This window comes from Aethalodelphis obliquidens, unplaced genomic scaffold, assembly GCF_003676395.1.
Source record: "Aethalodelphis obliquidens isolate GAN/ISIS:26980383/991018 unplaced genomic scaffold, ASM367639v1 scaffold2, whole genome shotgun sequence".
In the NCBI taxonomy this organism is placed as follows: Eukaryota; Metazoa; Chordata; class Mammalia; order Artiodactyla; family Delphinidae; genus Aethalodelphis; species Aethalodelphis obliquidens.
Genome location: NW_020837946.1, coordinates 6732685 through 6754755, shown reverse-complemented (window position 1 = coordinate 6754755; position 22071 = coordinate 6732685). Strand labels below are relative to the sequence as shown.

Here is a 22071-nt window from a genome sequence, read left to right as displayed (position 1 = left end):
GGACTTGAGACACATTGAAAGAGAAGGCAGATTCTGACATTCCTTTCCTCTCTTCTGCCTCCTATTTTGTCCAGCTCCATTTTCATGCAATAAATTTACTAACTTGTTAAATGCAGATGGAACTCAGATGATTCTACTACAGACGAAGATTTCCCATTCTACTGAATTGATAGATGTCATCTTCTCCCGAGTCTGTCTTTCATCTTCTGCTTTCATCTACTGGCAAACTGTCCTTTTTCTCTTTCAAAATCCTGTTTGTATCCTAACCCTTAAATGACCTTCTAAGGACCCATTTACTTTTAGGTCATAGATAATTTCTAGGCTTCTAATGATTTACATAGCTAATCTATTCGCATTTTCTTTAGCGGTTCTTTGCATTCCATTTCTTTATTGCAAAGAAAACCTTTTTCGAAGGTCAATGGGTTGCTCTTGCTTAAAGCAACCAATCTTTGGTTAGGACTTCGACGGATACCAAGTGTCTAGGTAAGGTTAGGCTTACTATGTACAGGCGCAGTGTGAATTGCATTATATAGTTTATTACTTTTAATCCTCACGACAATCCTGTGGGATAGGTATCATTCCTTCCCGGTTTAGGGATCTTCCCCATTTTACAGATTAGGAAACTGAGGCTTAGGAATGCTGTCTCTCATCTATAGTCACACAGCTACCATGTTAGGAGTTTACTTCTGCTTGTAAACTGACATGAAGAAAAGGGAGGCAGGCTAAGAAAGAAAATATAAAACGGGGAAAAGCAAGCAAAGGAAACAGCAAGTGGGCGGAAGCCTCCCTTTTGCCTTTTCCTTTCTCCGCCGCCGACCCCGCAAGGTCGAGCGTCCAACGTGCCCCGCACGCCTCCTAGCGGCCGCATCTCTGCGGCCGGCACTTCCGGCCTCGGGATGCTATCATCAGCCAGCGCCCTGAGTCGGCGCCGGACATGTGCGTGCGTGTGGCGTAAGACGTCGGATGAGGAGGCGGGCTTTCTGGCTCTGTCCGAAGCCATTTCCGTCAGGAGCCGGAAGTCCGTCCTGGATTGCATCGGGGGAGGCCTGTTCGTGGGCCTGAAACCTGGGGCTGCTGGTCCTCCCGCGCCCGCAGGTTGCCTCATGGTGCGGGCCGCGGCAGCCAGCCCCCGTGCGGATTGGCGGCGCTAAGGCGCCGGGGCAGCGCGCGACATGTCGTCGGGCCTCCGCGCCTCCGTCTTCCCCCGCTGGAAGCGCCACATCTCGGAGGAGTTGAGGCGCCGGGACCGGCTGCAGAGGCAGGCGTTCGAAGAGATCATCCTGCAGTGTGAGCGGCTGGCGGGTCCCGGGAGCGGGCGGGCGGGCCCAGCCGAGGCATGCGGGGCGCCAGAGGGAACCCGAGGCCGAGCCCCCCGCGCCGCCCGCGCGCCTTGAGGCCGCCCCGGGTACCCAGCGCCTTGGACCCCCAAACGCCTTTTTAGATCTTTTCCTCTTTCACTTTATTCTTGGGTGTGACTGTGTTGGGTTTTCCTCCTCAATTGGGTATTCTTCACGGGCAGGCACCGTTCATGTCTGTGTTTGTAAATCCCAGCAGCTCACATAATGCTTGTGTTACTTAAATAGGCCGGTTCCAGAAACATCCTGTTTCGGGCATCGTGTTGTTACTGACACGGGCACTGACTTTAAGCAGTAACTCGCTCCGTTACCGTCGTCTTCAGAGTGTAGCGAAATGTTTGCCTTTCATTCCTGAAGATCTGTTCTTCCTCCACTTTGGTGTGCTTTGACTGTTACATATTACACATCTTGAGTCTTAACGTACTTTTTAGTTGGGACATCACAGTCTTTACTGTCGTTGAAAACTTCAGTGTGAAAGAGGTGGCCCACACCCACCCCCGCTGCTGCAATTTGAGTACAAAAATGTTTGTGCCCTTAGATGTCTTCTAAAGAGCCTTTCCTTGCCCCTCCGCCCCATTTTACCATAACTGACGACACATTTGGGGGAAGAAACGGGACACTCTTCGGACCTCTGGTTCTGTCTACCCCTTGAAGTAAGCCTGCAAATCTCAAATCACGTTGATGATGCAGTTCAGAGTAATAGTGGGTGCCCTTTATTGAATTCTGATTGTGCTAAATTTATGGTTCCTGAACTTACCTGCACATTAGAATCGGGTGGGGATCTTTTAAAAATTATAAAGCCCAGGCCACATCCCAGACCAACGAAACCCCAGTAGTAGAGGTGGCACACAGGTGTCAGTATTTCTTCGTGATCCCCAAGTAATTCTAAGGTAGAGACAAGCTTGAGTGCTGTCGTAAATATTTGGCATGTGTCGTTTCACTTTATCTTTCCAAAAATTCTATGAAGCAGGTCCTGTTGCCCTTTATACAAATGAGAAAATTGAGACTGAGAGAGATAAGGTCATCTCTCTGGGGAGGTACAGCAGATTGATAGGGCCTGGATTTGGACACAGACTTGATGGCTCCTGACTTTTTTGCACTTTTGCCTTTCTCATTGGGTCCCCCAAGAAACGGCCTTCTTGCTTTGCTGAGCCCATCCTCTTAACTAAAATGGGGAGAAGAGGGAGATGATGAATGTGCCACTCCTGTGCTGATTCCTTACACTCTTAAGAGGCTGGCAGCCCAGTGCTCTTTCAGAAAGCCAGAAGCACAGGAAACTCCTTGCTGAAACGATTCCTCATGGGTTACATAAATTCAGGTCATCGGGTATTTCATCATATGCTTATTCTTTAAAAGCTAATACACTGAAGGTCAAATTGGGTTGGAGGTCTGACGACACTCCCCTTACCAGCCTCACTTACCTGAGTCTGGTTTGCTGCATCTATAAAATAGGCGTGAAGCTCGCCTTGCCTGCTTCATAAACACAGTGCTGTGCGTATAAGTGCTTTGAAAGCCATCTACGTAACTGTCTATAAATGGAAGGTGCTTGTAATCACATTGACACAATTGAGTGTTTTTCTGCACTTTGAAAATGGACATCTTGAAGGGGTGGAGGATGTTGGAGGAAAGTCAGAAAGACAGGTCAGTCCTGGAGAGGGAACATGTCTTTAAAACAGCTGTAGTGAGTAATGCATGCCCGGGAGCTAGGAGAGGAGGCTGGGGGCGGGGGGCGGGGGGGGGGGGCAAGAGGGCAAGACAACCTTGGCCTGTTAAAATCTGCAGTTGAGGCAGGGGACTGACATTTGGGAGGTCACTTCTAGATGGTGGAACAGCCTCACTCTTCATTCCTAGCCTCCCAAAGCAGTCAACCAGAGTTTCCTGTTCAGTCCTGCCTCTGAGCCTGAAGAGAAAGATGAAACGAGGCTCTGGGGACAGCAGGTGGCCTTTGAGTGAGAGGAACTTTTAAGAAGGATCCCTCTTGAATACCTCATGTCTTTGATATCACAGGGCACCTAGCTGTAACATTTTGAAGATCTTATTAGAGCGCTTTGACACTGGTGAACATTCAAGTTTGGAATCACTTCCCTGTTATCTTGAGCTAATTTATTAAATTAATATTGATGAAGATAGTGTTTCTGTTTCTGCCCAGGATTTCCATTTTTAGATATCAAGAAGTAGGACTCAACTCTTTAAGAGGAAAGATAAGCTATTCTGACAGGAATAGTCACTAGCATAAACCCTTCCAGCTTTTGCTGTGAAGCATCGCTAATCTCAGACGTTGGGGATCTGAAAGCCCCCGTCAGGTGTGGCTTTTCTGTAAGTTTCCTGTGGTCACTTTCTTGTTCTGCTTTGTGCACCCCCTTCCACTTCTGATCTCACTGGCCCCCTACATGCACTTCTGATCTCACTGGCCCCCTACATGCATGTCATTTCTTGCCCTGACTTTTCTTTTGAATTTCTGCACTGTGTTCCCTGTCACATTTATTAAGTTCCAAGGACTCATTTTCTTCCTTGAGCTCTCTGCTCCTGTGTTCTCTGGCATGTTAGGATCTTGCACCCAGTTGGACGAGCAGGGAACCTCAGAATAATCTTTGACTTCTTACTAATTGATATCTGTTCATGTCACTGCCTGCTTTTAAAATCTGTTGTCTCGCTATTGCCAGTAAGAAGAGGTCTGAATTTCTCATCCTGCCCTCTCATGTGTTGGTGCAAACTTTTATTTCTAGCCATTTACTGAACAGCTCTCTAGACCTTCTGCTTGGACTATCTGTTGTCTTCACCTGTGAAACCATCTGGGAAAATGAGTAAAAGTTCACTCTTCCTTTTTGTACTTGACCTCCACCCCACCCCCACCCCCATTACACTTTTTTAGCTCCTTGAGGTCAGGGACTCTGGTTTGTATTTGTATCCCTAGTGCCCTGATCTTAGATTAAATATTCCAGGGACTCTCTGGCAGTCCAGTGGTTAAGACTTGGCCTTCCATTGCAGGGGGTGTGGGTTTGATCCCTGGTCAGGGAGCTGAGATCCCGCATGCCTCGCAGCCAAAAATCCAAAACATAAAACAGAAGCAATGTTGTAACAGATTCAATAAAGACTTTTAAAAAATGATCCACATTAAAAAAATCTTTTTAAAAAAAATTCCAGGGCTTCCCTGGTGGCGCAGTGGTTGGGAGTCCGCCTGCCAATGCAGGGGACGTGGGTTCGTGCCCCAGTCCGGGAAGATCCCCCATGCCGCGGAGCTGCTGGGCCCGTGAGCCATGGCCGCTGGGCCTGCACGTCCGGAACCTGTGCTCCGCGGCGGGAGAGGCCACAACAGTGAGAGGCCCGCGCACCGCAAAAAAAAAAAAAAGTATCTTCTTTCTAAAAAACTTCCAAATATAATAAGGTAAAGGTTTCCTCTCTTACTTAGAGATGCATAGCACTTCACTTTTCCATTGTGTTTTGGTATGTTTGTTGCCTCTTTCCCAGGTAGGAACAGGTAGCTGTGGGAGTAGAAAGCACGGGCACGGGGGCGTTTTGGAGTGATTTTTCATGGGTTCCTTTGTCTGGGCTGCCTGTGCTTGGGCCAGGAAGCGTCTAAGGAGCGCATGTGCCTGGAGTTTGGACTATTGCTGTAATCGGTGGTAAAGTACAGTGCCTAGTACTTTGATACCTCATAAAAGTGAAACCTGCCCAGTCATCTTCTGGTTATTTCTTTGGTCCAAATCTTTATAAGATGTTAAGTAGTAATAAAGCATACCTGGGTTGTAATAACTTTTTTTTTTTCTTTGCTAGATAACAAGTTGCTGGAAAAGTCAGATCTTCATTCAGTGCTGGCCCATAAGCTACAAGCTGAAAAGCATGACATACCAAACAGGCATGAGATAAGGTATTCTGAAACGATCCTGTATTATTTGTGTCTCCTGAGATAAGGTATTCTGAAACTATCCTGTATTATTTGTGTCTCCTTTTTAATTGAAATTTGTCTCAGTTCAGTTGTCACTTCCCTGATTTTGAAGCAAACCAAGTACTGTGTTTGTGCTCCACTTTTTGTCAGTTCCTTTCAAATAAAAACTTCTGAAGCCAAATAACTAACTACTTATGTTTTTTTTGAAGGTACGTAGCTACCCACCTAGAAGGCTCATCATCAGTACGATGTGAGCTTGAGAAATTGCTTAAGACGAGTAACCAGGCCAGTTCCTCCTGTAGCCTGCCAGGGTTCACTTTTTCTGAATAATCAGACAAGTAAGCATTCTTGAGCAGATTTACATAGATCTTGTCAGTACAAGATTGACTGGCCTGTAAACATCAGCGCTACAGGTCTATGTGATCCTTTTTAGTTCAGTGTTGTTTCCATGTATCTTAGTGTGCAGTCAAACCAGTGGGTTGCAGAAAGCTTTTTTTTTTTTTTAAGAAAGATTAGGCAGAAATCTGCATTTTATAGGAAGGCTAAATATTGCTTCACTAAATATGTGAGTATGTGTTCATGGTGGGGAGTTTAGTATCTTTACTTGGGTCATTCGTGTAAACTATCTCTTTTTGAGGGTCATGGTCCAAAAAAACCTTAAAGCCATACTTCACGCGAGTGGCTTAAATGGAATCATTCTAGAGTCTTACTGTCCTTCTTTTCCATTTGTTCATCACGTTTGCATATTAAATTTTGTGGTTTGTATGGGAACAGTACCCATTATTGTTCTAAAATCTACAAGCTTTTTTGCATATCAGCTAACATTTAGCAACTGTAAAAACAAAGCTGATGGTAATTTAGGATTTTAGGAAAAAAACAGAAATGCTGGGTGTAGCTTGTCATTTACTCCTATAGCCATATCTGCTAATTACTTGCCATCCGTGTTTCCTCATCTGGCGAGGTGGTCTCCAGGCAGACCGGAGTAGAAAGAGGAACAGATGGCCCGGCCTAGGTTCCATTGTTGCTTAAGAACAATTCAGGAGATCGTGCCTAGCTGTGGTCCTGGGAGGCCTTCTGCAGGATTTAAAATATTAGTTGCTGTGTTCTGGTCAACTTTAGGCGTAGAGAATCCATTTCGCCCTTTTTCATCTAAATTCAGTCAACTGAAGCATTGAAACATTTTATTTCTATCTGGTTAGCCTCTTGGTGACTATATTCCTGCATCCTTTATCTGTCAGCGAAACTCATTTGCTTGGAAAGGTACAATAAATAAATATACAACATTCTTTTAACTGAGTATCACTGGGGTGGTAATTTAACTGGAAGTCCGTCCTTCCTGCAAACTTGTGTTCAGTCAGGCCTCTTCCTGACTGCCTTGTTTCTATTAATGGTATCCTTATTTTCCACAAGTCAGCTATGATTCCTTTTTCCCTTGGTGTCCTGCCCCTCCCCCTTTGCAGTCACCCAGACCTGTTGATTCTTTGCCCGAGTGTCCTGTGCATCTGTCCCTTGGTTTGCATTTGTGTGCCACCAGCTTCGTTGCTTGCATTCCTAGACTATGGCAGGGGTCTCGTTCACTGAGTCATTTTGTGACTACAGTGTGGGCCAGGCATTGGGGTACAGAGATGAATAAGCCAAGAGTCCTTGTTCGCAAGGACCTGAGCCTCGTGGGGGAGAGTAGCTCAGTGAGGCGTGTGCTAGTAGGATACAGGTATTCACAGAAGACGGGGATCTCATTGGCTGCTTTCTCTCTCTTCTGGGCTCTCAAGTCCTGCCCATCGCATTCTAATTAATCTTAAAACACACTGTGCTTAAAAAGCTTCATCTCGTCAATTATCTGACTCCTCTCTTAAGTGTTTTAATCCCTTTGCTTACTGAATAAATCAAAGTGAAACTCATCCCTGAGAAATAGTTGATTCCAACAGTTTTCTAAGTATGCCAGCCTCAGAGATTTGTTAGAAATGCAGAATGTTGGGCCTCACTCCAGAGCTCCTGTTTCAGAAACTCTAGGGGTGGCGCCCAGTAGTCTTGTTTTAAGAACCTTTAGGTGATTCTGATGACCTCTAACATGTAAGAACCACTGCTTTAGTGGCTACTCAGTCCTTGTGAAGTATCCAAGACACCCGGGAGCATGTTAGAAATGCAGATTATTGACCCTTTTCTTCATCGACCTGATGAATCGTTCTGGGATGGGGCCCAAGAATCTGTTAAAACCTACTCTCTAGGTGATTCTTTTTTTTTCTGCCTAGTGAAGCGCTGTTATTGGGCTTTTGTAAGAAGTTTGACTTTTATTGTGAATAAAGTTGGAAGTGGTAAAAGGCTTTGAGCAGAGGAATGAGTGCCCTGTATCCTTGCCTTTTCTCAGGATTCTCTCCAGCTCCTTGGAGGAACAGACTAGTTTTATGTTTCGCATATTTCACATTGCTTTGCATTAAAATAAGGGGATTTGATAAAAATTATTTCTTTTCCTTCTAATCCCCATATGCACTCAATCACCCAGGCCTGTTGCTTCTTCTGCCTAATTTAGGGTGGTTTCTTATAAGGTATGTGCCGCTTTCTAGTCTCTTGGCTTCTAGTTCATGGGCCAAGATTGGGGAAGCACTGTGTTGCCTCAAAGAATGCAATATTAGTGTATCTTAGAACATGAAAGAAAAATGCTTTTAGAGATGGAGGGTAGATTTAGGAGGGAGCATCATTCTGCTGCCTTTTCCCTCTTTATTTCTTATCGGTCATTGGGAAGAGATAGTGCCCCCGCTTCAGATGGTGGCATCCTAGTTTGCCAGCCATCTTCCTTTTCTCCATCTGTGTGCTTTCCCTGGGGAGTGGTTTCAGCTACTCACTGTAGTCGGATAATTTACACCTGTAGCTCCAGCCAAGACCCCCTCTCCTGAATTACAGATCCACAGTTCTGTTCACCTGCTGTTATTTCTGAGATAGTATGCAAACACCTGCAAACTTTCCCAAATTCCATTGACTCTCGAGATGGCCTGAGCTCCGTCCATGGCTTTAGATACATCTGTTTGCTGACAGCTTCTATATTGTCAGCCTCCAGCTTGGACCTCTTTACTTGAAGTTCAGACTCTTAACAATTTCCACTTGACATGCCCACTTGGATGTCCACGGTGAACTCGCTCTTCAGGCCTCCCCCAACCTCTTGCCCCAGTCCTTCTGCCTCAGTAGGTGACGCCTACCTTTAATCAGCCACTCAGGGCAAAAGCCTTGGAGTTGTCCTCGACTCCTGTCTTTCTCTCATTCCCCACAACCAATTCAAAGGCAAGTCTTGCAGTCTCTCCAGAGTGGATCTAGCTAGGATCTGACCACGTCTCACCGCCTCCACTGCCGTCACCTTGTCCCGATCTGCACTTTCTGAGTCTGGAATATGTAATAGCTTGCTAACTGGTCTCGCTGTTTCTGCCCTTAACCCCTGCAGTGTGCTCTCCACCCAGCAACTGTAGCGATCCTTTCAAAACGTAAGTCGTTCCTCTGCTCAAAACCCTCGGCGGCTTCCAGTCATGCATAGGAAAAGCCACAGTCCTCGGGGGCCTGCGAGGCTCTGCGTGGCCTCCCCGATCCTCCCTGCACCCCCTGCCCTGGGCGCTGCGGTCACACTTGCCCCCAGCCTTTCCAACACTTGCTGTTCCCTCCACTCACAGGGCCCCGCCCCCGGGTCCGCATGGCTTGTTCCTCACTCTTTCCAGTCTTCAGTCAAGTGTCACCTCTCGGGATGCCTTTGATTACCGCACGTGGAACAGGAGCCCTGTCGCTCTGTCCCCTTCTTTACACTGCTTAGTTTTTCTTCACAGCATATCTGACCACCTGAACTCCATCCATTTACTCATTTGTTGTCTGTCTACTCTTAGCCGATTGTGCAGCTTCCTGTTCCTTGCCTTCTCCCCGCTAGGCACCAAAACAGGGCCTAGCACAGAGCCGGCACTCAGATACTTGTCGGGTGAGTGGACCTCGTTGTCTCCTCCCCGTTTACCTGAACTTTATTCCGGAACCCATCCTTTATTCCTGACGCAGCTGATGGTATGGATTGTGGCTGGTTGGTTTTACCCTGTGTCTCATATCTCCTACTTTCTACTTTAGGTTTGTAGTGACTTATAACTCTATTGGCCTGGAGAACTGAACTGCTTTCTTGGCTATATTGTCATGTACAGGTTTGAAATTCTAAAGTTATTGTTCCAGTGCCTGATTGAAGGGCTCTGGGGTCTGATTTTTTTTTTCTCGTTTGCACGTTCTCTTCATCTGCCTGGTTGGGGCATTTAGTCCTGGACATGATGGTGCATGGAATGATAGTCAGCTGCAAGAAATGGCCCAGCTGAGGATTAAACACCAAGAAGAACTGACTGAATTACACAAGAAACGTGGGGAGGTAAAGATAGCTCCTCTCCTCGTCTGTCTTGGGGGTCGGGGGGTGGGGCAGGCACTCCCACTGGAATTTGCAGTCATCCTGGCTACATACGGCATCACCAGCTCTATCTGTGGGAATGAAACAACAGAAAAGATGTGAGACCTCTGTCAACAGGTGGGCAAGCCATTGAGATAACAACCAGGTTGTCATGCTCCAAGATGGCATGAAATGTACAAGTGGAGAAACATAAAAAGAAAGAAGCTTACTCCTTGATTGACTGAAAGTCTTAACTAATACCTTCATAAAGCGTGAAACCTGCAATTTCAGAAAAATTCATTAGGAAGAATCAAGTCCTGGGCTGTGTTTATACTGGGTGGTGGTCTAATGGCAAGTTATGAAAAAGTGCAACTTACCATTACTTCAGCTGAATTGATTATCAGCTGAAGAGTCGGAAAAGGTAGCTGGGGTGGAGGGGTAGCCAGGCGTTCTCAGCAGGAACCTGGCGGTCACCTGGAGCGTTGCTCGTCTATCCAAGGCTGCCTTCAACAGGGAAAGCGCACACTGTGCCCCCGTGCAGCCCCGCTGGCCCTTCTCCTCTCGGCCACCCAGCTCGTTTCTTCTTGGTGCCTCGGCCCCACCGCACAGGCACCTGTTTTTTCTTTAAAGTAAACCGCAATTATGAGTTTCCAACTGAGGTCCTAAAATCTCTTGTTTATGAAAGTGTTCTTCTTTACCCCCAGTTAGCTCAGTTGGTGATTGACCTGAATAACCAAATGCAGCAGAAGGACAAGGAGATGCAGATGAATGAAGCCAAGTGAGTAGAGAGCACGCTTCCTTCGGGACTGGTCGTGGGATCTCACCGCCTGTTTTACTGTACTCTTGTGAGCGGGGCCAGTGGTGATCGGTGGCAAACAGTAGCCACACTGGGCTCAGCACAAGTTTCGTTTCTGTGCATACATAGCCTGGGGTCCTTTTCTACCCTCTGAGGATGGAAAAGGCAAGAAGAGTGCCCTCCGTCCTCCAGGGCCCCAGCACACCCCTGAGAAGTCAGCTTCGCTCTTGGAAGTGTCCCTGAGGCATTCACAGTTCTCCCCATGGCCATTGCCTGGGGAAGCGGGTGTCTTCTGTGGTGGGGATGGGACCAAGATAGCCCCGTGCCCGGCCATTGGGAACAGGGATGAGTTTGTGGGCAGGGTTGTTCTTGATCTGGGAGAAGCCTACCGGTCAAGATAAACAGGGACTCCAAATCCTAGGATCTTTGAGCTGGAGGGGAGCCTGGGTTTCATCTGTGCCTTTTCCCTTACTCCGCAGAGAGGGCTCTCTAGAGGCTTAGAAAGGTGGGGAGCCTGCTCAGGCGTTCACACTCAGTGAGTGATAGAACTGATGGAATGCACAAGATACCCAGCCTCCTTTTAATCTCCCATTACTACACTATTTCAGCATCAAAAGCTCCCTCTTCCTTCCCATCCTGCTTTTCTAAAAGATACTTTAACTAGTCATTCATAGTCTGGATGAATTTTGCCCTAGGTGTTTCCTCTCCATTAATGGGATTGTCCTGTAAACCCCTGGGGCTGGGCTTGGCCAAGTGAGGTGCCTGCTGTGATGGCTGAGGTCATTGTTGGTGCCCAAACTCACACAGGTCTTGTGCAGTATCCCTCTCCCGTCGTGTTTTCAGAATTGCAGAATGCTTGCAGACCATCTCTGATCTCGAGACCGAGTGCCTGGAACTACGCACTAAGCTTCAGGACCTTGAAAGAGCCAACCAGACCCTGAAGGATGAATATGATGCCCTGCAGATCACTTTCACTGCCCTGGAGGAGAAACTGAGGAAGACTACTGAGGAGAACCAGGAGCTGGTCACCAGATGGATGGCTGAGAAGGCCCAGGAAGCTAATCGCTTAAATGCGGAGAATGAGAAGGATTCGAGGTGGGAGATGAATCGGCAGTCAGTGATTTCCATTGTTTAATGAAGTCGAACCTAGTTCTTAGAAAAGAAAGAAACCAATCTGGCAGCTCTGACCACAGGGTGGGGGCACCAGGAAGCACTAACAAAATTAGAAATGGTGGTGGGTGTGAAAGAGATTTGCATTTATAAGAACACTTTTACAGCTGAGCAAAGGATTACCTCCCAAAAGGGCTTTGGCCCGTTGCTATTTTTGCCAGCAAATTCTTTCCATGTTTCAAGAAGAAAAGCTAGTTCTTGAACAGTGTAAATTAAACCAGAGTTAGAAAAAGCATATAATCCGCCCCCCCCCCCGCCCCATTTTGTAAAACTATTCCAACCCATAGCAAAAACTCTGATCTGGCTAGCGTACAAGAGGACCGTGAGCCAGCCTCACTAGTAATGAGTTCAAAAGATTAGAACATTTTATTTTAAATCCCCACATCAGTAGTTTAGAATTTGAGAAGATTATTGTAGTTTATCTAAAAGAATAAATGCATGGAATAGGAAAGAGCCTTAAAGAATAACAAAGAGCCCTAATCCTACCAAATAATATATGCAAAAAGATTTCGAAATCTGTGTAAAAACGGAAACCAAAAGGTAGAAGCAAAAAATGTTACTCTCTGCTGTTTGTTTTATGAAAAATTCCTAAATAGGAGTATTGGAGGACTTTCTAAACATTAAACGTAATGGTAGCTTTTCCAGTAAGCAGCCTGAGGTGACCTCTAAACATGGTTCGCTATTCACTTGACCCAGAAAACCCCACAAAATCTTGCAAGTCAAGAGGTTCAAATCTTCATGTTCACTTTAAGAACACTTGTGAAACTGCCCAGGCCATTAAGGATATGCACATCCGAAAAACCACCAAGTATCTGAAGGATGTCACTTTAAAGAAGCATGTGTGCCGTTCCGTCGTTACAGTGATGGAGTTGGTAGGTGTGCCCAGGCCAAACAGTGGGGCTGGACACAGGGTTGGTGGCCCAAAAAGAGTGTTGAATTTTTACTGCACATGCTCAAAAATGCAGAGTAATGCTGAACTTAAGGGCTTAGATGTAGATTCTCTGGTCACTGAGCACATCCAGGTGAACAAAGCCCACAAGATGCCGCGCAGGACTTACAGAGCTCACGGTCAGATCAACCCATACATGAGCTCTCCCTGCCACACTGAGATGATCCTTACTGAAAAAGAATAGATTGTTCCTAAACCAGAAGAGGAGGTTGCCCAGAAGAAACAGATATACCTGAAGAAACAAAAACTTATGGCCCGGGAATAAATGCTGCAAAAAATAAATGCAAATAAAGGTTAAAAAAAAAACACCCCCCCCCAAAAAAAAGTAATGGTAATAAAGAATGAACTGTATAAAAATTGTAGGTTTCTTAACATCGAAGAACACTATAAAACAAGCAAATAGGCTATGCTATTATAAAATATGTATCCTTAGTATAGAGTCAGTAAGGAACAGGTGAGCATTCAGACAGAGGGATGTAACATAGATAGTTCATGAAAGAAGTGGACGAGCTTAGTGAATCTGGTAAAAAGGATTGTTGGGAGGAAGGTGGGACAGGCCCCTCACATTGCTGATGTGAAGGCTGTTTCCCTAACCCCTGGAGGGCCCTGGGGATGGCAGGCACCTGAAAATGGTTCCCACTTATTGGCCTTTATCCTGAGTGATGAGGTTCGTTCACAAGCATGATTTTGTGATAGTCCATTATTCACAGTAGTGAGAAATTAGAAGCGGTATATCCCTTGGTGGGGGGAGAAATTGTGATATTTTCATACAGTGGGATTTTTGCAAAGTCTTTTCAAAATATATATACGTCTTAAGTTTGTATTAAGAAAACGTGAGCTGTCCTTATATTCTTTCTGTCTCATGTTTAAGTAAAATTGCGCGGCTTATATGTGGAGCTCTTGGGCAGCTTAGGGGTGGTAAGGACACCGGGGCTCCGTGGAAGTTGTTAGGCTTCGGGCTGAGAGCCTGCCTGAGGGAGAAGTGGGCAGGCGTGTGGTTCTGCAGAGGGAGAGCCCTTGATCATCACCGTGGGCAAGGACAACCCAAACTTCCTAGTGAAAATGGGGAGTGAGGCACGTTACATACCTGCCCTTGTTCTGTCCTTTGGAATGTTATCCTAGGAATATACCATTGCACGTATAACCATCTGATTGCACGTGTGGGACCTGGGGATTCTTCTCGTTACTTGACTCAACTAGTTCCTCCTTCTTAGAAGCCTTCCCCCTTCCTACCTATTTCCCAGATTAGATGTCCTTCCTCTCCTAGCAGCTTTTGTTTACCTGGGTCATAGTGGAGCGCTGTTTTTTGAAATAGCTGCTTGTGTTCCGCCTCCCTTGCAAGGCTGGGGTGTGTCCCCACAGGCAGGCACGGTGGCTGCTGTCTAAGAAGCTGTCAGGATTAAAGAAGGACATTTCCGCTGTTGTAACGAAGCCTGGGCTGCGGGTGTTTTTTTCTCCCGGTGACTCCAGCTCTGTCCTTTACCCACTCCTTGCAGACAGGTGCCTTTCCTTTAGAGGAGGGTTACACACCCCGCACCGGGATTCTGCTTTCCCCTCAAAAACAGTTTATAGGTCATCTATTCCAGCTAAGAAAAATTTGTTAACCTGTAATTTTTGTCACTTGTCCTGTAAAACTGACTCTTCATCTTCAAGATATAAGATTAAGAGTGTAAGGCACTTTTTCAAGCTAGAGCCTCATCCCATCGCAGATTCTGATGTGCCACCTACAGGACTTTGCCCTATTTTGAGAATTATCACTATAGTGGAAACTTTTTTAAAAACTTAGAAAAGTTGTTTTTTAATTTAGAAAAATTTTTAAAAATTCCAGCAGAACTCTTGACCTGAGCTCAGTAGCAGTGCTAGAGTTCTGGGTTGGGGGTCCTCCACAGCGAGGGCAGAAATGACAGATAGAGGTGAACTTGCCATGGAAAAGAGAGGGAGGCCAAGGTTTAAAGGTTAGGAAGCTCCTGAATTGAGGACTTGGGAAGGAAAGACAAAAATGATTCTGAGAGGGGAGAGAGTGGAAGCGGCTGCTGACGACATTAAAATTCTGCTGCAGCCCGGACTTGTGTGTCCAGCCCTAGTAAACTGAAGCCTTGTACATTTTGATGACTCAAGAATCTCACTATACCTCAGTTTCCTCGTCTATAAAATGGGAATCATAGTACTTAACCTCAAAAAGTTTGTTATAAGTGTTAAATGAGTCAAATTCTGTAAAATAAAAAAACCGTGCTAGGTACAAGTAAATTTTTATTATTATTCATGCTCTTGATATGTTAGTGTGAGACTGTTTACTTCAGAAAACTAAGTCTCGACCATGACTAACCCTGGATGAACCTGATGCATGTTTCTGTCCTGAGAGGCCCTGGGTCCCCACAGGCAGGCTTCTCCCTTGCTGGTTCACTGCTCTCTCTAATTCCTCCTAGGGCTTTGCTCTGAAATCCATTATAATAGGATCCTTGCTGAAGTTACAGTTGTGGATTTGGGACTTCGGGTATCTTTGTCCAGGGTAGTTGTTACTTTAAGTGCATCGAATATTCAAATGTGTTACTAAGTAGTTTTTTGAGAGACAAAACCCCATGCTTTCTTTAAGTAGACATAAATAGTGGGCTTTTTTTTTTTTTTTTTTTAAATAGGAGGCGGCAAGCCCGGCTGCAGAAGGAGCTCGCAGAAGCAGCAAAGGAACCTCTCCCAGCTGAGCAGTGAGTAGAGATGTACAAATCGAAACTATGCTCGTAGTAATTTGATTTGCTGTTTTGAAATAGTCTTACAATATTCTGTTTCTATAAAACCATTTTACAAAATGTAGAAGGAAAACGAAGAGACTTAGGGCAGCAAATAAAAAACACCCATTACCTTCCAGAAAGTTGTTCCAGTTTATACTCATTAGCTGTGAGTGTGAATTCTGACTTCCTCCACCCTTAACCAGTGACAGCCTCGCTGTTTTCCTGTTGAGACCGACCTGTTTTCTGCCTCTGGTTGGAGCTGTTGCAGTGTGATGCTGGGCTGGGGTTCTGTCTCTTGCTCTCTTCTTGGTTTGTGGCTTCAAGTGGAGCTTGGGCAAACCTTTGAAGCCTAAGTAGAAACTGGGATTTCCTGGAACAAAAGCAATTGAGTCAATATGGAGTTTTTCCTAATCTGAAATTGGGTGGAGGGTCTTCCCTGAGATTTGAAGCTTTGTTTTCAGAGCAGTGGGTATTTTAGTGACTAAATTCCCTTTGCTCTGGTTCAGGATGTGGGGTCTTCTCCTCTTTAAAATGGACTCTGGAATATAGTATTAGAGTTCTGATCTTCTGTTTTTTTAAATGTTGCTTGCTTCCTTGTAAATGGAGGGGAGTGATTTACATTCACTCAGGAGTCCTCTGCCAGACAAAGGTCCTGATTTATAAGAAAACAAATCTCATACCAAGCCTTGGCTTTAGGTGTAGCATATGTGCATAATTTCTATACTCTTCACATGTCGAAAATGAATCTCAGGTGTGTTTGCCCAAAGCTACAAAGTAGCTAAATAGTCGACCTGGAAATGAGATTTGGTTCCTTAAAAATAACGGCTTATAAAAGCATCATTTGTCTGCCTCTTATTGGCCAGCATAAACAGGTGACTAGGTGTAGAAAGGTCCAGCATCCTGCCCCATATCACAAAGGAAAAGGCAGAGACAGGGTGGAAACTTAAGGGTGTCTGACTGTGAAGTCCTGTTCTTAATCTCTGTTCTTTCCTACAAGTAGAGTTTCTAGGTGAAAGGACATTAACACCTTTGAAAGGTTTTGATAACGCGTTACCAGATGCTGGTATTTTCTCGTGGTCCTGGGCCTTTGCGCTGTTCCAAGTACCTTTATAACTATACAACTCTATCTTAAACAAACCATTTACATAGGCTCAGCTCAGGTTTGTTACCCTTGCCATGTCTGCTGTTCTGTTGTTACCCTTGTGCGGACACAAGTGACCCGCAGACCACGACTGAGAAGAGAAGAAAGCCCAGCCTGTTCTCTGTCTTCAGGCCTGCCTTTGTTCTCTAATCCTGGCCAAGACTGGGTTCAGTTACACGGGACCCTAGAATCAATAGCCAAGGAAAATAAATTTACTTGAACTTGGTTTAACTTGCTTGGTAACAAGTTCTGAAGTATATATTTACATAATCCAGATAATTAATCATGGAAAAATCTCTCAAGTTCTTATGAATCCAAACATTTGGTAATAAAGTCTTGGGTTACTAGATTTTATTATTTTGCTTCTCCATGAAGATTGCAACTTGGTAGGACGTCATTAAGACCAAAATAATTACTTGCCTTCCCTGCAACCAGGAAAACGGGGAGGAAGGGGAATTCCAGAGGAGCTTTGCATCCGGTGGGATAAACACCAGCAAAGGAGCATGGTCCTGTGACTTGATTATCTCGTGTGTAATATAATGGACTCTCTAAAATGTCAGAAACAGCAAATACCCAGAGCTATGCTTAAACATATAAGCCTCAAATACCCAGTCAAAAATGAATTGTGTTTAGATCTTGCTTTCCTGTCTTTTACTATTACAGTAATATTTAGAACTGGGTTGTTTAGGTACCCGTTGACTTCATTGCCCTTTTAGCAGTCCATTTCCTTATTGACTTGGATCTTCTCCCTATCCTGGCAGTTTCTTGTACACCATAGCTGCCCCTAGCTATCCTCTATGTTATTCAGCCCGTCTCATGGGAACTGTTTCTTAGTGAGTGCTGCAGTCCAGTTGGCATGCGGGAGCCCTTGAGCTACAAACCAGACTTCTGATGAGAAAAATCTACCTTACTGCTGGTTATGTGAATATAGGCTTAATAAGCCATTATGTCATTGCTTTCCAAGTGGGAGCTGTGTTTAGACCTAAAAAGAGCAAAAGCTCACTTGTAAAGTTGTTTTCAGTTGGAATTCTGGATTTGACTTGAACAGATCGTTTCTTCGCTGTTGCTCAGATGGCAGCTCCTTTTTCTCCAGAGAAGCCTTGACTGCTTCTGTCACAGCCAAGTCACATAGCCCGTGTGTGATTAGGAGGTGGTGTTGGTGTCGGCCTTTGCAGGGCAGACTCATCACAAAGCTCCTGTTTAGCAGCATTAAAGACTCAGCCTCTTGCCCTTCTTTCCAGGGATGATGACATTGAAGTCCTTGTGGATGAAACCTCCGATCACGCTGAGGAGGCCTCTCCGGTGCGGGCCGTCAGCAGAGCAGCCGCGTGAGTACACGGGCTGTGCCAGGGGCGGAGCAGCCCGGCAGCATGCTTGTGGGCGGGGCCAGGGAACGGTGCGGCGCCCCCAGCTGGAACGTGCAGCCCCGCTCGCTCAGCCATGGGGCTCGCGGGCTCCAGGGTGTCTCCATCTTTCTCGGGTCACCTCTGCTTAACAGGAGGCTAGCCGTCCCTTAGTGCCGCCACCAGCTGTGAAGAGAAGCAGAAAAAGTGTAGTGGCTTTCGGAAAGATGGACCTTGTTAGGCAGGGTGATTGTTTAGATCATACTGCTTAATTCGTACTAGGGCTCCAGGAGTTCTTTTCTTTTCTTTTTTTTAATTTGCCAAAACAGGATGAAAAGAATGGGCTTGGTCATTAACCACTAGAAGTTGTTGTTAGGTCACTTAGACAGTTCATCGTCTAAAGCATTATTTCCAGGGAAGTTAATTTAGTGTTAGGGAACCGTATTTCTTTTGAAACTTCAAGGCTGGGTTTTCCCTCCTACCTTCCCAATGCTTTCTGGTGGTTCAGTACTGTGAGGGGTTCTCAGCTGGGGTTTGGGAACTCATTGGGAAATACACTCCCAGGTACTTTTGTGGACTGTTTTTGATTGATTATTTGGGAAAATGTTTCTAAGGTTTAAACCTATCCTCCCCTCCTCTTTAGTAAGCGACTCTCGCAGCCTGCTGGAGGCCTTCTGGATTCTATCACTAATATCTTTGGGTAGGTTAGAAAACCTTCACCTTTCCTTGTTAATGTGTGTATAAATATACCTGAGTACATGTACATGATTTGTTGTTTTTTAAACGTGCGCCAGAATTTCAGTGCAGAGTATACAGATGCCTTAATTTCAGCTTTTCATTTAGCTTCTTCCTTTTTTCCTCAACTTCCTTTTTCTTAATCTCGCTGCGTGCTGATCTCTGGCCTTACCCTTTAGTCTGTCCGAGTCTCCCCTTTTGGGACATCACTCTTCTGATGCTGCCAGGTGAAAATATTATCCTCTCTTAGCCCAGCATGCAAGTGTGGGTCGTTGATAATTATGCTGATCACTGCTTCACTACACCAATCATCACGTGTACATGTGCTAATAACCAGGACGCTTTGCATGCTCCTAGGAATGCTGTCAGCCCTGTGAGACGGGCGAATAGGCTGAGCTCTGTACAGTAATCAAGGCCGGGTCGCTCTTTCTTTTGGCATGTGTTCAGCTCCACCTTGACCACAAGTGTATGCTGAGGATGATTGTAACCAGGCATAGGAATCATCTTAAAATAGTTTTATGAAAATACCAACGAGCTCCCTCTGAGCTAGCGGTTACATTAAGTTGAGAACATTTGTAGCTGTTTATTGACGGGGGCAGCAGTTGTTCAGGATTGCTTTTCAGTGTTGAGTTTTGGAGTCCATGGGTTAGCGAAAAGGAGAGTACAGGTAAGTGCTGACTGTCTTTCCAGTTGTCACTGAGTGAGGTTGCTTCTGATTTGGGGAATCGTTCTGTGGTTTGGAGGGTCTAGAAGGGAAAAGAAGCTATTGATAAAAGATGTCTTTGAATCCCTTCTGAGAGTTTGGTGGACAGTAAGCCTGTGCCATCCTGATGTTTTCCTTTATGTTACTTCTTAGGAGGCGCTCTGTGTCTTCCTTTCCAGTTCCCCAGGATAACGTGGATACTCATCCTGGCTCTAGTAAAGAAGTGAGGGTGCCAACGACTGCAATGTGTGTCTTCGTAAGTATGATTTATCCCCACAGCCCACCAAGCTTCATAAAGAAACAGAGCCTGACAAAGGACCCTTTCTCCTGCTGCAGCTAAGCTTTCTATTATTGTTTTATTCATATGGAACTTTCTATCAGACAACCTGTCTGATAGAAAGGATTGATTATAGTTTGATAAGCAAAGCAAAGCAAAGTTGCTTTGATAAGGTGAGTAAAATTAGTGTATTTTGCCGCTCTTCAGAGAACAGAATTTATTTGCAGCCACCCTCTGTAATGTAGGACTGGCTGAGATGATGGGTAGCATGAGGGGGTGGGGCAAGGGGAGAGCTAATTTGGGATGGTGAGGAATTAGAGAATAATTCATGCAATTGTTGTCACCAGTTGGCTCCAATTTAGAGTTTCTAGTCAGTGGTCTGTTTTGGAAGGTCAGTAGGGCAGCTGTTGGCTTCACAAATTATACTCAGGTCCATGTGACTTCTGACCATTAGGAGCACATAGTTGGAAGCCGGAGAAACTCCTGGGCAGAAGCCACTGTGATACCATGGCTGTCAGCTGGAGTGTGGAGCTGGGTCCTAGTACTAAAGGATAATCCGGATCCTGGCTGGGGTAATTGAGCGGACATGCAACCAGCCTGGGGAATTGTAGAGTCCCTGGCTCAGGGCTAGGAAATGGGGTGGGGGATGGAAGAATAGAGCAAAGCCCAAATAGTTGGGTTAACTCATGTGTTGCGAGGGGTGAGTTGGAGGAGCTGACGTTCGGGGAGAGAAAGCCTTGCTGTAAAAATGGGATGGGGCTTCCCTGGTGGCGCAGTGGTTGAGAGTCCGCCTGCCGATGCAGGGGATGTGGGTCTGTGCCCTGGTCCGGGAAGATCCCACGTGCCGCGGAGCGGCTGGGCCTGTGCGCCATGGCCTCTGAGCCTGCGCGTCCAGAGCCTGTGCTCTGCAACAGGCGAGGCCACAACAGTGAGAGGCCCGCGTACCGCAAAAAAGAAAAAAACAATGGGATGGAGTTTATATGGGGGGAGCTTTCAGTTCCGGGCATAAAGAGGAACTTTAATAGTTATTTCCATACAATGAACTGGCTGAGCGATTAGCCACCTTGGTCATTGTAAAGAGAATCCTGCTGTGGGTGAGGAGTTGGACGGGGGACCATTAAGGCCCCTTCCCACTCCACTCCTGTGATTCTCTAACAGGCCTGGGTACCTCGGAGGTCGATGATGATTGGTAAAAGGTCTGATTGCACTTAACGTCACATTGCCTTCCCTGCCCTCAACTCCCAGCAGCCCATTTTTTCCCTCCTGTCACATTTAAGTCGTGTGTATGGGGTAATGGAGCAGCTGATAATTGGGGATTCTGTCAGTGTGTGTCTCTGAGAGTGAGCAGTGCACAGCTGACAAGCGTCCAACAGAACCGGCCGCACAGGAGACTGATGAGAGGCAGCCATGGTTGTGATGGTGCGTGATCTCAAGTTTTCAATCTGAGACCTCCGAAGTAGAAAGGTATCATTACAAAGAAAACGGAATTGTATGGAGGTAAAAAGTTAGATCCCCTGTCAGACAGCTTTTCAGCCCTGGGACACGAGAGGGTGGAGAGAAAGCAGATCAAGCAAAGTAATAAGAAATCATGTTTCTGTTCCAGTCGGTTCATGAGTCACGTTCTCGATACTTCAGGCACCTTTTTCAGTCCTAAGCAAATGTGAAGATCAGATTTTGTATTCCCAAAATGACCTTTTAGGCAAGTGATTGATGACAGGTTTAAGGATCTAGTATTTATCATTCATGTATTGCAGGGTCCCCCGCCCCTGGCTTTTGATTATGGAAATTTTCAAATATAAGCAGAAGTAGAGAGTAAAAGAACTTCCCGGACATCCTCCTGTCGGGCGGCTTCAGTCAGTCACGTTTGCCAATCTTATCTGCCCCCCACCCCACGCCCACACTTGCTGGAGCAACTTAAAGCAAATCTCATGGTATTTCATTCATAAATATTTCAGTATCCATGGTCTTTTAAGAGAGGAGATTATAGTCATGTCTAGTGTTCTCTCTTCCCATTCTGGGATGGGGTGCTTTTTATTTGGTTTCCTTTCTCATCTTGAACACAAGTGCCACCACCTTTTCAGATCATGTGTTCCAACGTGGATGCCATTCTCAGACATCTCCCTGTGAAGAATGTAGGTTCTGCCAAAACAACACCTGCTACTTTTGTCAAAGGCCGAGTCATGGTCGGACATGTTCCTAGCTCACAAAACCTGCAGAAGTCTATTTTCATAGACGAGAAAACTGAGGCTTTGGGAAGTGAAGGAACTTGGCGGAGGCCTCACTGCTAGTACATGTAGTGCCGTGTTGTTTCCAGAAAGAACTACCTGGGATTCTACTCTAACACTGATGGGTGGCAGTAGGACCAGCATCTACTCATATCAGGATGTATTCGTATTAGGGAGACCAAAAGAAAGACTTTTTAAAAAAAGAAAAGGCTTCTTTTTTTAAAGTCATGAGAAGCCATGCTATACCTTAATTTGATACGTAGTTTAACATGTGGTATTAATGCAGTCTGGGCCAGAAGAGGCAGTTAACCATAGGCTTACTTTTAAGCTCTTAAGATCATAGTACAGTGTAGATTGAAATTACGTTATTCTTAG

The 22071-nt window shown here is 45.7% G+C and overlaps 1 protein-coding gene, 1 non-coding gene and 1 pseudogene across 4 annotated transcripts in view; all 3 read left to right on the top strand.

Annotated features, from left to right (window-relative positions):
• The first annotated feature begins 907 nt into the window (after window positions 1-907).
• ATG16L1 (autophagy related 16 like 1) overlaps window positions 908-22071 on the top strand; it is a 46183-nt gene continuing 25019 nt past the window's right edge. The window contains exons 1-9 of one of the 3 annotated variants that reach the window (XM_027118135.1): window positions 908-1287; window positions 5130-5223; window positions 9511-9616; window positions 10336-10409; window positions 11271-11522; window positions 15183-15248; window positions 17655-17741; window positions 18400-18456; window positions 19348-19450. In XM_027118135.1, the coding sequence (XP_026973936.1) occupies window positions 1173-1287; window positions 5130-5223; window positions 9511-9616; window positions 10336-10409; window positions 11271-11522; window positions 15183-15248; window positions 17655-17741; window positions 18400-18456; window positions 19348-19450 (954 nt within the window). In that variant the 5' untranslated portion in view covers window positions 908-1172. The remainder of the gene's footprint in view (window positions 1288-5129; window positions 5224-9510; window positions 9617-10335; window positions 10410-11270; window positions 11523-15182; window positions 15249-17654; window positions 17742-18399; window positions 18457-19347; window positions 19451-22071) is intronic. The other 2 variants (XM_027118144.1, XM_027118152.1) reach the window with 2 other exon arrangements.
• On the top strand, window positions 11531-15173 carry LOC113626483 (60S ribosomal protein L17 pseudogene; annotated as a pseudogene).
• On the top strand, window positions 20646-20921 carry LOC113605286 (small Cajal body-specific RNA 6). Its single transcript, XR_003427140.1, has one exon.